Source organism: Balaenoptera physalus, assembly GCF_965194825.1.
Source record: "Balaenoptera physalus genome assembly, chromosome: 7".
NCBI classification, from domain to species: Eukaryota; Metazoa; Chordata; class Mammalia; order Artiodactyla; family Balaenopteridae; genus Balaenoptera; species Balaenoptera physalus.
The window spans coordinates 51945817-51962227 of NC_138886.1; the positions used below are offsets into that span (position 1 = coordinate 51945817).

A 16411-nucleotide genomic window follows, 5' to 3' on the forward strand; every position below is an offset into this window, starting at 1 on the left:
AGCTTTTTTTTTTTTTTTCTTTTTTTGGACACACCGAGCAGGGAAAGGGAGAGCTCTAAAGCCTCTCGGAGAACGGTTATCTTCTGCAAGCTGCCTCATCCCCCCACGCGCCCCCCGGCCCCCCCCCCATTGCTTGTGACAGGTCGTATATTTGATTACGCAAAGCAGATTGGGAAATCGTATCTCCGCAATCGCATCTGGGATTATTTATTTAGTCCGGTCCACAGCCGGTCAGAGTTGTGAGACGATACAACATGAAGAGTAACTTTACGCGAGAGGCGGTGGATTCGAGGTTGTCTTCTGAAAAGAAACTAGAGCCATAGCCAGCCCCAGCAAAGCACTCCTGCCATGCCCAGGTGTTTCCAAAAACTATTCACCACCCTGGGCGCTCGCGGCAGGTTGATGTAGGGAGGCCACTCAGCCTGGCGGTGCGGCGCAGGCCTCCCAGGGCCTCGGAGGCTGGGAAGTCGGGCGAGGTCCGAGGAAATCGGCCTCGAATTTCCCGGCCTCGGGCTCTCCGCAGGCCAGTTCCTTGAGTTACAGTGATACAACCAATACAAAAAAAAAAAAAAAAACAACTCCCAAGTACTGAGTGTTCAGTATGGGCGGGTCACCGTGCCAAGGGGTCTCCACACATCACCTCCTGTAGGGTTAACTCCATTTTGCAGTTGTGGAGTGAGGTGCCGAGGGAGTTTAGGATACTCCTCGCTCTCCCCCAGCCAAGGAGCAGCACATCTGGCATCTTAACCCCCGTGAGCCTGCTCCGAAACCCAGACGCTCAGCCTCCAAGCCGGATTGCCTGCGCGGAGCCTGGGCCCAGAAACCCCGCTGCATTCCCGCGGCCCGGCCCTCAGTGAACGGGTGGGAGGTGGCCGGACCAGGTCGGGAAGCTACACGCCCTGGAGTCAGACCCGAGCCGGCGTGGCCACGCAGAGGAAGGCGGCGGCCGGACCCGCTGGGATTCGTAGCAAGGAATTGATGGGTGAGCGGGGGCCAATTTGAAACACGCTTCCCTCTTTTTTTTTTTTTTTTTTTGAGAATAGAAAAGAACCGCGCCACACATATTTAAAGAGGAGAGAGGGAGAGAGAGAGGGAGACTCCCCGTCCCCCTTTTCCTGCTTTTTTCGTTCAGGTTCCCTTGCTTGACTCGGTGGGGGAGGGGGGCGCTTAGGACCGCGAGTGTCCGAGCTGCATGAGAAAGGGAAGGGGTGCGGGGTGAGAGAGAATTGGGGGAAAGGGAGAGGGAGAAGAGGGGGGTCCCTCAGCGACGGCCGGCTCTGAGAGACGCAACCCCCGAAGCCGCCCCCACCAGCGGGGACAGGCAGAGTCAGTGGCGGCCCCCTGCTTTGTAATTTACAAGCGGGAAGCCCCAATTGCACTTCGTAATTTGGTGTCGGTTTACAAGCCCAAAGGACTTCTGTTTCCTCACCTAACAGGTCCTCAGTCACGGCCTGACTCCTTTTAAGAGAGGGACCTGGAGGAAGGAGCTGGATTCCTTGCGCCCTTGCCTTTCAGTCAAGCTTGGGAGGCATGCCGTGGCCCGGCCCTCCTGGGGCTGCGTGGGCTACCACAGCGGGGTAAGCAAACATTTACTGAGCTCTTACGATGTGAAGACTATCCTCATTATTACCGTCTTCACAACCACGACAGGCCAAAGAAGGGCATTCCTCCCATTTTGCAGATGAGGCAAGTGAGGCCCAGGGAGTTAATCAACCAAATCAGGTAGTGGGTGGAACAACCAACAACCAGCCTGGAGCCCCGGCTCTCTGACTCCTATTGCCTCTGAATATTTAGTTCACTAATCAGTTTGTGCAGTCATAATCCCCCCCGCCCCAGATTATCCAGATAATTTCTTATTTAATATTAGAGTTCCTCAGGCTTCCCGAGACTCGTCCCAATAGAAAAACCTCTCTTTCCCCACCCTACTCCCACACCATTTCACCGCTCAGCAATTGGTGGGATTGTGATTTTCTGGAGAGTTCAGGGCCAGGGAATGGAGTGTAATTCAACTGGATCACGATTACAGCTGCATGCCCGCAGGTACCGCAGTTGGGGTGCAAGGAGTATAGAACGAGATGCGGCGCATCTGGAGATGGGCAGGGAAGCCTGGAGGAAGCAGTGAGGCTGTAGTGTAGATTTTTGATGGGGGGGACGAGTGTGCAGTGGAGGGATTGGTCCTGGGCCCACCCACCTGGAGCCAGGGAGCCCCACCCCTCCAGTAAGTTCCTGGGCACTGCTTTCCCTAAGTCCAGACAGACGCTGCGCAGGGGAAGGCACAACTGGCTCTGACTTCTGAGGGCCTTGCTCTCGCCATAGGCGTCCAGGAGCCGCCCTTCCCCCAACTCCTATCCCCTGTCCTGTCTTCAGCCCGCACAGTTTACTGTACGCAAATCCCACTTGTTTTCTCCTTATGTGGCAGCTTTTACCACTCTAACTAGTTCAAGGGCTGGCCGTCTTGTTTATTTTATGTTTAGGAAACAGCCGCTTTCCCCTCCCTTTCCCTCCTGGTTCCCCTTCCCCTCAATCTAGCTACCCCAAATTTGCTCACCTACTTTTTTTGTGCCCCTCCCCCTTCCATCTCCCCTAGGGTAACCACTAGTTTGGCAAACCTACTTTCTTGATTTTGTTTCTTAATATTCAAAATAACTAGTGAAGGGCTAACGATTTCCTGTCCTCCGCCCCTCCGTGCCCCTCCCCCCGCCGTAAAAACAATAAATAAAATAAAAACCCAGCCTGCCAACTGCTTGCACACGCAGCGGCAGTGGAGGGGGTTTGTCGTTTTCTTGCGCGTCGCGGGGTAGAAGCATTGAGATGCCTGTTTGCAAAGGTAAAGAAAGCTACAGGGGGAGACGCAAAATGGGAGGTCATGACGCCAGGTACCAAAATCAGAAAAAGGTGCAGGGGAATAAAGTAAAAAACACGAACCCATTGTGAGTTTTTCTGGCGTGCAGCGAAGGGCTCTTCAAAGTCTGAGACTTCAGAGCAGAGGCCGGCCTAGGACCTGGGTGCTCACCGTCCCATTGCCCTCCCATTTCGTGACCCACGGCTCCTCTTTCAATTTCAGTTCCATCGTTGGAAAACGAGGGTAAATAATACGCTTCTGCTGCTCTCAAGAATTCAAATGCTCTAACATAGGTGAACGAATGCACATTGATGAATATAAGAAACTACGCAAAAGGTAAAACTCGCTGGTGTTATTAGGTGGTGCCAAACGGGAGGCACGAACAAGTCTGCTTGACTCTTTGTCCTGTGTTTGAGGGCGCACAGCTCCCAAGCCACCCTCCCAGACGCCCAGAGCCACTGAGCATCCGACAGGAGTATACAGAACTGTTTCTCCACTTCCTTCGCTGGGCATCGAAAGCGGCTCTGGGGAGAAGAACCCGCACAAAGGGAAATCCCAGTGCGTGGTAACTAGGGAAGAACTTTCCACATCGCCAAAGGATTTGGAATACCTGTGCGTCCGGCACATCGCGTTAGTTTCACAGTAGTAATTCCTAAGCTTCCTCGTTCCCGCCGCTCCGAGCCTGGTTAATTTCTAACTTTCAGTAATTTCCTTCGTTTAACAAATATATAGGGGGCCTACTATGTGCTCAGTGCATTGGCACTCAATTTTCTAATCTGTCTCCTAAACCGATCTTAAGAGGCACTGATTATTTAAAGGTGTAAGTAGAGAAGCGTCTAAGTAACTTTAAATTTAGTTCAAGAAATAAAATGCAGCGTTGAATTAGAAGACTAATTCCCTCTTTCAGGATATTGGAAACGTAACTGTTATTAAACATTTATGTAAGAGATTAATGAAGAAGCCCCTTTTCCCCCTTATAAATACATTCATGAATACCAAAAAGTCCTCTTTAAAAAAGAGCTTCGTTTTAAAAAATGCTTAGAGTGAATATATTGTACTTAAATCTCTTAATGGCATGTATTTCCGTTCTCCCCCAAATCAACTCTTAGTAATTCATATAGAAAAATACAAGTGACGTAGGTGACTTGGTGACCTGCCTGTCTCACGGGCGTGGTGAAAGTTAACGAGGAACCACTTTGCACCTTGAGGATGAGTGGCGATAGCCACAAAAGTATCTACAGTTCATAAGTCCTCTAAGCCGGTGCTGTGGTGCAAGGTAACCACTGATTTATTCTCGCAGGAGAAAGTAGGATGCCGCCGTGCACTTCTCTTATTTCCGCATCTAGCTTTGGGTTAATGATTGAGTCCCAGATACACCGGTGATGCTGATGACGTAGCTTTTCCGATCTCTGCCTTGTCGTCTGTTACTTTCTCTTGAGGACAACGCGATTCGTAAGAGTGTGTCTCTGCTATTTTTTTAGCCCGCGAGATAAATGGCGACTTCGCTCCAGCCGGCGCCGTCACACTTCGGTTTTAACCTCGGGACAGACTTCCCGGCTGCACCGAAGGCCGCGCGGGAGGATTCTGGCAGAGCGCGGCGGGAGTGGCCCGGCAGCCCCGAGGAGGCGGGGAGCGCCGGGCCAAAGAGCCTCAGCCAATCAGCGTACACACCGCCTGACAACCGGCCAATCAGCGGGCGCAGAGCTCGGGGGCCCGAGCGGATAATACTAGGAAAGGGAGCGGAGGCTGGCGACTGCTGTGAGGGGCGCTGCGTCGCACGCTACTGGGTACGCCCGCCCGCCCCGGGAGCTTGCGACCTGAACCTGGTCAAGGCGGCCCAACCTTCCCGCCCAGCTAGGGACAGAGAAAGCCAAAAGCAGCCTCAGCGAGGTGAAGCGCCCGGGGCTGCTGAGGACAGATCAGAACTTTGCAGAGTCCGGGATGTGCGGGGCGAAGTCGCTGAGGATTTGACTCACCTTCTCCATGCCCCTTCTCCTCCACTCCTCATCCACTGGGCTCCGGGCCTCCAGCTGTCAACCCCCGATTTCGTGACAGGGTGTGGCAACCCCGATTTCTGTTTGCAAGCACAGCCAGCAGCCCAAGAGCAAGGTCCCAAGGCTGGATATCTTTTGCCTCGGCTGCTTAGCCGGGGCCTCAGAGTCTTGGTGAGTGCTGTGATGTAGCTGGGGCGTCAGGGAGGGCGAAGGGCGTGAATCACCTTTCCTATTTTACTTGTATGTCTTGCCTTAAAGTGCAAACCGTGACCGATGTACAAAAGAGCCCACGCGGCTTAGCTCTGCGGGGCTGAAACACTGTCCATGCTGGACGGGGGCGTTTGCAGCTCCGTGCCCAGTGTCCCTATGGCAGCAGAACAATTTTGGTTTTTAGTTGATTAAAACTGCGGTGTGCTGGGGTGGGGGGATTGGGGGAGGATGAGAGAACCTCTCCAAGCCCAAGAGGGGCTCCTTGTAGTGGTGCAGGAGGACGGGAGGCGTGTGGGAGTTGTAGGGTGGTACCTCACAGGGTCCGAAGGGCCCTTGTGATCAGAAGGAAAACAGTTCTTCCATTGACATTTTTATGTTCAGCATGGCCATACTAGTTGGGTATGGGTAAGCCTGATAAGTGGCCAAGGCCGGCCTAGTTGGACACAATACTTATGTGTGTGGTCAGTGCGTTTACCGAGGGCCTTGTCCCCAAAGCGTGTGTAAAGCCAGAGAGGGCTGTGGTTAAAGGTCAGGCCTAAAGATAAAAGAAATGCACGTGTGGTCTGGATGTGAAAGACATGTAGAGAAGTGGGCTCCTCGAGGGGTCGGAGGCGGGCAGACCAGGAGCTCTGGGCCCAAGGCCCGGGAACGGTGCCTGACGGCGGCGGTCGGTGGGTCTCTGGTTCTTTTCCTGTCTCTCCAGAGCGCAGGGGACTCAGCGTAGGCCCGGGCGAAGCGTGGTGCGCCATGGCGGTCCGGCAGCCGGTTCCCGCAGTGGACTGGGAGATCGACGTGGAGAGCCTGGGGCTGGAGGAGGACGGCTGCGAGGCGCCACCGCCCACGCCGCCCGGGCCCAGCCCGCCGCCGGCCGACAGGGACGGCGAGGATGACGACGACGCGGAGGACGAGGACGACGACGACGCGGAAGACGAGGGCGATGGCGAGGAGGCGGGCGCGTCCCCGGGGGTGCCGGGCCGGCCGGAGCAGCAGGATACCCTGGCGCCGAGGCCGCCTCCGGCGCTACAGGCCTCGCCGGCGCCGGCCGGGCCCCCGGAGCGAGACGCGAACGCGGGCGGCGGCGGCGGCGGCGGCGGCGGCGCGGAGCCGCGCAAGCTCAGTCGCACGCCCAAGTGCGCGCGCTGCCGCAACCACGGTGTGGTGTCCTGCCTCAAGGGCCACAAGCGCTTCTGCCGCTGGCGTGACTGCCAGTGCGCCAACTGTCTGCTGGTGGTAGAGCGGCAGCGCGTCATGGCCGCCCAGGTGGCGCTCCGGAGGCAGCAGGCCACCGAGGTGCGTACCCGCCGGCCCGGCTCGCCCCCGCCGGGCTGTCTGGGGACGCCGTGGGGGTCGGGAGTCGGAGGGGCGCGCTCCGCACACACCCGGGCCCGGGGACTCGAGGCTCCTGGCACTTCCTCAGAAGGATGGTGAAGACACCTCTGCCAACGCTGGCCTGCAGGGTCGGGAGGGAGGAAGCCGTGGCCATCATTGGGGAACTTGGCAGAGAAGATTTTGTGTTAAGAAGCAGGCAGAGAGGCCTTGAAAGTGGTTAGTCCCGTTCGGTAATTATGGGAAAGGTATTTTATTTCGATTTTTTATATTTTAACGTTTACTCTCGTGGTGCTGGGGGGAAGAGGACAGAGGTTGATGCAGTGCACTACGTCCATCGCCGTATTACCCGTGCTGATCGCGAAAAAGAACCACGCAGCACGTAGTGCTCACGGCGCTTCCGCAGTCACGGTCCATTTAGGAGAGAGAGAACGTGTCCTGCCCATTTTACAGATGAGACCAAAAGTGATGTGGGAATTTAGAAGAAACTTCTGGCCTCGAGAACTACCTAAGAACCAGTTGACGGTTCTCTGTCGCCTCCCACCGCGGGTCTCCGGCTGTGAGGAGAGCCTGAATCTTCTTTAAGGGAGAGGCTCTTCTTGAACCTGGGACTGAATGTTTCCTTGTGTCCCTGCACAAGCGCGCTCACAGGAGGGAGGCTGCGCGGGCCTGCTCGCACTCAGGGCGCGGGAGGAGTTTTGATTTTACTTTTTGTCGAGAAGGTGCTGGGGAGTGGATCACCGGGCTCGCCGCAGGCAGTGAGTGACCCTCATGGGAAGCCTCCCAAGGGCCCCGGAGAGCGCAGCGCGCTGGACGCCCGAGGTGCCCCGACCCTGGGCTGGGGCGCGGCCCCCTCCCGTGTCCCCGCGTGTGTTGCACCGAGGGCTCTGCGTTCCCTCGCGCTCCCTGCGACCTGCTGGGCGGGACGCGGGTGTAGAAGGGCCCAGAATTCCACCGACCAGGCGGTGACAGAGGGTGCGCCCGTCTCCTGCGGACTCTGAAGGTTTTGTTCGCCTTCAGGCGTCCCAGTCCCCCAGTGAAAAAATCGGGATTTTTGGCCGGACGCGAAAACTTCTGAGTTTTCTCCGTCAACCCCCTGTACCCGGTCCCATCCGCCCTACTGCGGGGGAAACAGGCCCCACATCTCTGGCCAACGTCAGGTCCTTGGCGTTTTCGGCACTAGTCTGGGCTCCGAGGATGCAGCGGCCCGCCGCAGCTCTCTCAGGGCCAGGCTCCTAGCATCTCATCCACTGTGGATTTCACTTCCTCCCAGGCTGGCCCCCCACTTCTCGCTGCAGGCTGAGTCTGGGCCGACTCTAGCAACGCGGCCCCAGGGAAAGCCGGGGCCCTGCTCACCAGTTGGAGGCTTCGGACAGAGATTTTAGCTCATTGTCCTGGAATTAAGGGGTGCTGATATTAATTCCTTTAGAATTATTTTCACATGGGATGGGAAAATAAATACATTTAGAATGAGGAGAGTTGCTGATGCCTCTTCCTTGTCTCCCACGTTTTTTTCAGGGCATTATTGATTTTGTTTCTTGTGTTTACAGGACAAGAAGGGGCTTTCCGGGAAACAGAATAATTTCGAGCGCAAAGCCATGTATCAGAGGCAAGTCAGGGCACCCAGTTTGCTGGCCAAAAGCATTTTAGAAGGTAAAGAAAGCAACGCAAAATTATTCTTTAGCCTTTTAAACCATGTTCTGAGTGATTCTCATTATTCAGGCACATGGCATTTCCATTTACGTGTGAAGGAGCATTCTGAGGGGGAAATGCTGTTTTATTGGAAACTTTTGGAAGGAAATCAGGATGTGAGAAAATGAATCTCACATACCTCCTGAGGTTTTTGTGATAATTTTTTCTGCTTAGTAGTTAATGGGTTAACATGGAGTGCATATGAAATTTGCCCTAGTGTGAGGGAGGTACAGATACCCTGCCAAATGATCCCAGAGCAGATGTCCTGAAAGGAAATAAATTAAAAAAAAAAATCTTTAGTTGTATTTGGAGCTAAATAGAGTGAGTCAAGTGAAGAGTTTAATAGCTACTCGCACCAATAAAGGCCTTTAGTCTGGGCGATCCAGCCTTTAATCCCACTCTTTTTCATTGTATTCTTTTCCTCTCTGGATTATCTACTTAAATTGCAGTTACTCCACACTTTACTTTACCATTTTGACAGTCGAGATCATAGAATCTGGAAAAGGTTTTGAATACACAAGAGAAATGGAGGTTGAATTTGAATAGAGTGAAGTCTTCATGTGTTCACTTTCTCTAAAGCCTGGGAATACGTTAATTTTTCTTAAAATATTACTGATTTTTTAAAAGCATCTCTGTTTGGGTATGGAATTTATTTATTGACATAATGAATAATATATTGACTGTCTTTCACCGTTTAAAGAAAAGGGAAGTTTATATTTGCTCTAATCACTGCCATTTTATGAGTCAGGTTGAAAAGCAGATTTTTTTTTGTTTGTTTTGAAGTAGACATTTGTATTCTGTTTTTTCTTATGTGGCTTCTGAATTGAGTTATTTCTGGACAGGTTTTAAAGTTTGTTCGTGTGTTACCCTGTGCTGTATACTTCTGACCTTAGAATGGCTTCTCATGCATTCAAAATGAGTTTGGTTACAAACTGGGTAAACAGATTTATAACCATAGGGACCACACTGGTAAATTGAAATTGTGCCAAAGCAACTTGAGAAGTGAGAGGACTAAGTGGAATAGAACATTCAAGTAAATAACTTCCTGGCAAAAACTTACCATAGAAGTGTACACATTCATTTTCAAATTTTATTTTATTTGCAAATGAGTATGATGGGTTTGTCACTATGTAAACACAAACATCACAGTGGATCCTTCAAACAAATTTGGTAGTGGTGAGTGCTTGGGATGATGAAATAATCAAAGTATTTTATGCTGCCAGGAATTCTATTTATGTTATACTAATCTTTGTTTTTGACTTTGTCCCTATTTATAAAATGTATAATGACTTAATCTAGGTTCTAGTGATTGCTTGTTCAACCATTTTGGTATCTGATTGGTACTGGTGAAAAATGTTTTAGACCAGTTATTGTCAGTATAGCAGGGGATCCCCCCCACTTTGTTTGTTTGTACTGATCGTCAGAGGCAGGGGTAGGGGCCTGGTTAAATTGTTCACTGCAGAGTCTGTTTAACTAGTTAACAGCTCTTTTCAATTTTCTGTGCTTTTCTGTTTCCTTAAGTCTTTCCTCTTTTTCTCTTCACTAATCTGCTTTAACTTTCTCTTTTTTCCTAGTTCTCCTTGGATTATTCTACAACTGTAACAATGTGTACATAATGATCCAACTTTAGAAAATAAAAGTGACATCAGCTCTAGGTATAGCTATCTTTTTTTAATAATTGAAAAAGATGACATGGATAGTAATAAAGCATTGATTGAAGCGACATGAGCAGCCTTGTCTCTTAATGTATAGGAGCCTGGGGAGAATATTAAAATTTCAGCCAGTAAAGTATGCCTGTCAAAGTAAACAAACCTATCACAACAAAAACAACAACAATAAAAAGTTACAGTATGGATATCCTTCCCTGCGAAGGGATCTATTTTAAATTGAACCCATACTTTTGCTTTCTGTATAAAAATACTAGTGATGTGGAACTGTAAATAACTGTTCTGCTGATTTGCAGTGTTTCTGTTGCCTTCTGGATTCCCAGATTTTTCCTCATCAGATGTTAATGTCTTTCATGTGCAATGCTTGCTTATTTTAGGCTACCGCCCCATTCCATCAGAGACTTATGTGGGAGGGAGTTTACCTCTACCTCCCCCAGTAAGTGACCGGATGAGGAAAAGGCGGGCCTTTGCTGATAAAGAGTTGGAGAACATTATGCTGGAGAGAGAATATAAAGAGAGGGAGATGTTGGAAGCTTCCCAAGCTGCTGCCTTATTCCTGCCCAATCGCATGGTACATGGTTCTGAGTACAACTCCTACAAAAGTGCCTACAGTCCCACGCCAGTGGAACCACCAAGCAAAGACTTCTGCAATTTTTTGCCCACCTGCCTTGATCTCACCATGCAGTACTCAGGGTCTGGGAATATGGAATTAATTTCTTCCAATGTCAGCGTGGCCACGACTTACAGGCAGTATCCCCTGTCCTCGAGATTTTTAGTTTGGCCCAAGTGTGGCCCCATTAGTGACACCCTCCTCTACCAGCAATGCCTGCTGAATGCGACCACGTCAGTTCAGGCCCTGAAGCCTGGGGCCAGCTGGGACTTGAAGGGAGTACGACTCCACGATGGACTTGGAGCAGATCATGATATGATGCCACCGAAATTGGAAGGCTCTCTGGTGCTGCCTCACACTCCTGAGGGCCAGATCTCAAGAAGTGACCTTCAGGGTCACCAGGCCATCCCCGAGAGGTCTGCGTTCTCCCCACCCCGACGGAATTTTTTGCCCGTTGTTGACACGGACTCCCTGGCAGCTCAAGGGCACGTCTTAACCAAGATCAGCAAAGAAAGCACCAGGCACCCTCTGCCACTTAAACATAATCCATTCCACTCATTATTCCAGCAAACTCTTAATGACAAATCAGGTCCCGAGTTGAAAACATCATCTGTCAAAGAGGCCTTTGAAGAGGCCCCTAAGAAACCCAGAGAGTGTTTAGTCAAGGAGAACCAGAAGTACACATTTACAATAGATAGATGTGCAAAAGACCTTTTCGTAGCCAAACAAGTTGGAACAAGACTCTCAGTGAATGAACCGCTGTCATTTTCTGTTGAGTCTATTCTTAAGAGGCCTTCGTCTGCCATCACTCATGTCTCTCAGTGAAAGGCTGCTTAAATGGGAAGCTGGATTTTCTGCAGTCTCAGAGGATTCTTACCAGTCACTAATTTTTTTTTAAAGAAAAAAGTTGAGATGCTTGTATAAAGAAATTTCTAATGTAAATGATGATGATTTTAAAAAATTCTATATATTCTTATGCATGTACTTTCCCTTACCACATAAATATATTTAAACTTAAAGATGGATATTGCTGATGTGCAAATTGTGAAGTTTCAGGCTTTACATAGCATTTCAAAAAACAATAAAATTGACACTGTCTTCTAAAAGACCCAGAATTTGCTGAAGTAAATAGTTTCTCTGTCTAGGTGAAAAAGCTAGTGTCCATGAAATGTGTTCTTTATTTTTCTACGATTCTGTGTATTTTCAGGTGCTCTTAATGGTTGCTGGGGGGCCATAGGAGAACCCTTACAATGGCTTAGTTGTGCATTTTGGAGGGCATGTAAATGTAGGTATTCAAGACTGAGGCAAAAATAGCTGTAAGGAGAACATAGGGAAGATTTTTATGTTTATAGAATCTTCATTTCATGTGGTTGGACAAAGTTGAATTGAAGAGCAATCAAGTTTAATATCTCATTTATACGACGACAGGGGTTCTTGGAATGGGTCCCAGTTTCCTTCCCTGATGGGGATGCATACGTGGGGCCTCAGGCTTCCTTTCTAGGTTGAACATTGATTCTGTGATTTTCAGGTTGCTGCGGGCCACAGAGCAGGTTCCCCAGCACATGGTTGAACCCCCTCACAGCTCTGTGTTACTTTGCTCTTCCCTGGGGTCTGGTGACAGCAGGCAGTTAGCAGCAGGCCGAGTCACGACTCTCAGCTGGTCTGGGAGTCTAGCTTTATGTGTCCCACATTTTCACCAGTGTCAAAGGTTATCAGTGTAACTCTCTCCTGAGATAAAAACATTTACTCTTCAAACTGCTTCGGCAGACACTTGCCAAGCCTGCAGATGTTTATCACAGCATAAGGGTGGCTTCTTTTTTAAGTTTTTAAGTTCACTATTACCGCCTTGTTTTGCTCAACAAAATGTTAACTGTTGTTCTATATGATTGATAAAACGAGAGTAAGACATTTATGAAGGTATGAAATTCCTCCCTGAAGATCTCACCTATGGACCTCAAATCAAGTTCTGAGATGTTATGGTCATTTCAACACAGGAAATCAAGAGCCAAATATCCTACCCACCTCTAATTTTGCCATGGAGTGAGGTTTTACTTCCAGCTGCGCTCGCATTTGGGTAACAAGAACACGAGGTGGGCGTGTGGGGTGTGCCAAGACGTTCGGCAGTTTTAAAGAGTTTCTCTCTTGCTCTGGAAAACATTAACAATTATTTTAAAATGACCTTTTTTTGCTACTGATGAGCTCATGTAAGCCTCAAGGGGTTCCTCTGAATTGTTGCTTAAAATTAGCATCAATTGCAAAAACATCAAGCCAAACCTTAGATTGATTTTCAGTTTGTACTTGTAAAATAATACTTGGTTTTGTTGAGTCAGATTTACTTATTTTTACTATTGCAAAAGCCAGAGCGAATGGAAGTTTGCCAGAGAAAAAGAAAATGAAAGTGGGCAGAGATCCCAATAACTGTTGAAGATTCTTATTAAGTGGAAAAATGTTTTCCAGCCATGAAGCCCTGGTGTCAGAGACTGCAGTTGCCCCTCTGTCCCCAGCCCCCAGTCATCTTTGTTTTATCTATACAGTTATTAATTTTTATCTTCTTATTAGGAATTTATTTTTTGTGTTAAGTGTAAACTTAGCATTGAAACTAACTGCTGCCAAGGTATCAGGGGAGAGCACATTAGAATAAACCCACGTTAAAAAATCCCATTGAGAAGGCCTTCTCAATCCAAACATGGATTTTTCTTTTTCTTACTCTGTTTTAGTATTTGGAATACGTATATTAGTCAAATGTCTTACCCTTTTGTGTTCAATGGACGTTTGCGGATATCTTTTCTGTCCTCTCTGTATATCATTTTAATCTTATTAAGTGAATCCAGTTGGCTGTGGGTATTAAGTAGTTTTTCTCACATTACCAGTGACCAAAATTTTATTGTTCTTGAACATTTATGCAGGTCAGTACTTTCCTTGGCGAATGTATTATACCATGCATTAGTTCTGCTGTAATGATGAGTTCTTCTTGGAATTTCAAACCTACCAAATCTACCATCAGCCACTCAGGGAGAGCTTTGTGCTTGGCGCTTTGCTTCTTTTAATCATTTCACTTCCATAAAAGCTACTATTTGGCTATATACAGTCTTCAGAGCACACTGTCATCTACATATTGAATTACAATTGTGGTTTAAGCATTTTTTATGTTCAGGACAATAAATGGTTTTGGCTTTAATCATTTTTAAGAACTTAAGGAATAGTAAAACATGGACCTTTCCCTCAGTTTGACACACAGTACAATAATGCAACTTTGATAACCTATTTTCCTTCCATCTCAACTGATCAAGCAGTTCTGAATAGTTTGCAGCGGTGCTTCTCAAGCTTTGAGAATGGACAGTGAACTACCTGGGAATCTCGATAAATGCACATTCTGATTCTGTAGGTATGGGATGGGCCTGAGCTTCTGCATTTCTAACAAACTCCTCCCAGGGCATGCTGATGCTGCTGGTCTTCAGACCACACTTTGAGTAGCAAATGTTTACAACATTTCTGTTATTTTAATGCACATTTAATACACTCTTGGGGATTTTGGGTTCTAATGCAATAGAGTTATCATGAATAATTTGATCTATATGAATAATTAAAAAAAAAACATTTCCCTCCAAACCCATAGAAAGTACACTACCAAGAGTGAACCATAGTGTAAACTCTGGACTTTGGGTGATTACGATGTGACAGTGAAGATTCATCAGTTATAACAAATGGACCAGTCTAGTGGGAGGGTCCACTAGAGGCTATGCATGTGTCAGGTAGGGGGACATGGGAAATCTCTGTACTGTCCCCTCAATTTTGCTGTGAACCTACAACTATTCTAAAAAAATTAAGTTAATAAAAGTTCGCTTTCTTTCTAACCCTTTAGTGGCAGGAGTAGAAGACCTAGGCAAAGTCATGAAGTAAACAAGTTGCTTCTGTTCTCTCTTTTTAAGCCTAGAAGTTCTTTCAGTTTGGTATTTTTAGTTATGATAAAATACACATAGCATAAAATTCACGATCTTAAGTGTACAGTGGTATTTAAGTATATTCACATTATGTACAGCTGTAACCACCATCCCTCTCCAGAACTCTTTTCATCTTGCAAAATTGAAACTCTGTTGCCCATTAAACAATAACTCCTTGCTCCTCCCAGCCTTTGGCAACCACCATTCTACTGTCTGTTTCTGTGAATTTGACTACTCTAGGTACCTCATATAAGTGGAATCATACTGTATTTGTCCCTTTGTGACTGGCTTATTTCACTTAGAATATTGTCTATAAGGTTCATTTCATGTTGTAGTATATGTCAGAATTTGCTTCTTTTATAAGACAGTAATATTCCATTGTATGCATATGGCACATCTTGTTTATCCATTCATCTGTTGATGGACACTTGGGTTGCTTCTACCTTTTGGCTATTGTGAATAATGCTGCCGTAGGCATGTGTGTATAACTATCTCTTTACCTGGTCCTCATTTCCTGATTTCACCTTCTTCCCATCTTCAGGAACTCAGTTTTCTCAAGTGTACACCCATCCCACATTGCCCCTCCCCCAGCATGTGAACCATCTCCATTCTTCACCAACACTACTCTGCCCAGAGAGGCTCCAGTGTCAGTCGTGCACCTTTTAATGTGAGTTTAAGTGAGTGTGTTATCACATCATCTTCATTTAAAAGCTTAATTCTAATTGTGGAATCAAAGACTTGCATTAACTTGTATTAAGAAATTTTCTGGAATGTCTTCTGGGAAGTCTCAGCAGTGCTAAAGAGCAAAGAAATGGCTGAAGGTCAAGATGAAGTAAGAAGGAAAGTTCACAATTCCCTGTAGAATAGTAAAGACATCACTTAGTATTGAGGCTGGGTTTTCAATTGGGACTAGAATTCTTACTGGCCCTCCTGATTTTATTTATTTTTGGATTAACTTTCTTTTTTCCTATTCTAGGTCTGTAAGCTTAGGCTTATTTCCTTCTGGGTTCCAGTTTGTAAGGCTGTTAGTTCTTGAGATGGCTGGATTCTACAGTTTATAAACTTTGGTTTGTGGCACTTATATTTATTTTAATGATTGTACCAAGCTTTTATCATACTCTACCACCCTTAGTTATGTTGTTTTTTTAGCTTGCTATATCTACACATATTTAGAGCATTTTTCTTTCACTCTCTTTCTTTCTCTTTTTTGTTTCAATCAGAGCTTTTAAAATGAAACTTGTAGATTCAGGAGTTCCCTGCAGGCAAGCAGAATAGGCTCAGCCTTAGTTCCCTCAGTTTGCTGTGAAACTCAGCTTGATGACAGTAACCATGAAATCAACAAAGGACCATCATTCTCCAACCCATACACTAAAACAATGAAGGACCCAGTGTGATCCACAAGCCAGAAAGCACCTAAACGTTTGCTGTTGAATGATGACTTTGCATGAACCATGGGCAAAATCTCAGTGAAAAACAAACACAAAATACCCAGCACTGTCTTCTGAGATAATGCATCTGCAGACTTAGGGCAGGCAGAGAGCAGACGATAGAGCTATGTGGTTTTGTGATTGTTTATGGAATTAAGTTCAGTTTAATGAACATCTATTGAGAACCTTCTGTGTGCTAGATACATGCTGGTAAGTGAGCCTATGTTATTTAGGTTCTTTTAAGTAGAAAAAAAGAACCCAGAGGACTACTCAAGTTATTTACAAAAAAAGATTTTATTTTAAGGTGAGATAAGGAAATAAGGAAGATGGAAATCTCGACACTTAGCAGGTCTCCCAAAGACTGGAATATGGTCTGGGCTCTAGAAGGTTGTTCAACCCAGGTCTAGCAACCTTACTTCCTTGTTCCCTTGACAGCTAAACGCATGACCTAGGAAAAGTACCAGAAACTGCTAGTTGTCTCTGCAATAGCTATTCTCCTCTTCTTTAGTAGCAGAGCCCTGGATTTATTTGGACTGGTGACATGCCCAGCTAAAAGGCTGCATTTCCAGCCTGGTTTGCATCTAGATGTGGCCATCATGAGGTGGTTGGACTTCAGGACATCTCCCTAACAGGAACTGAAACAACAAAGATGAGCACATTTGGATTTTTTCTCTTTTGCCTTCTTTCTTCCTGGAATTTGGA

General features: G+C 47.2%; 1 protein-coding gene across 5 annotated transcripts; it reads left to right on the forward strand.

Moving 5' to 3' along the window:
- Positions 1-4589: 4589 nt before the first annotated feature.
- DMRT2 (doublesex and mab-3 related transcription factor 2) lies at positions 4590-13486 on the forward strand. Of its 5 annotated transcripts, XM_082471007.1 has the most exons (5): positions 4590-5007; positions 5750-6336; positions 7923-8025; positions 9639-9719; positions 10109-10245. In XM_082471007.1, exons 2-4 carry the CDS (start codon positions 5794-5796, stop codon positions 9692-9694), a joined length of 702 nt encoding a protein of 233 aa, XP_082327133.1. In that variant the 5' UTR covers positions 4590-5007; positions 5750-5793; the 3' UTR covers positions 9695-9719; positions 10109-10245. The 5 variants fall into 5 exon arrangements, with proteins under 5 accessions (XP_082327133.1, XP_082327132.1, XP_082327129.1 ...); XM_082471006.1 differs by lacking the exon at positions 10109-10245 and having other exon boundaries at positions 9639-9787; XM_082471003.1 differs by lacking the exon at positions 9639-9719 and having other exon boundaries at positions 4592-5007; positions 10109-13486.
- Positions 13487-16411: the final 2925 nt, after the last annotated feature.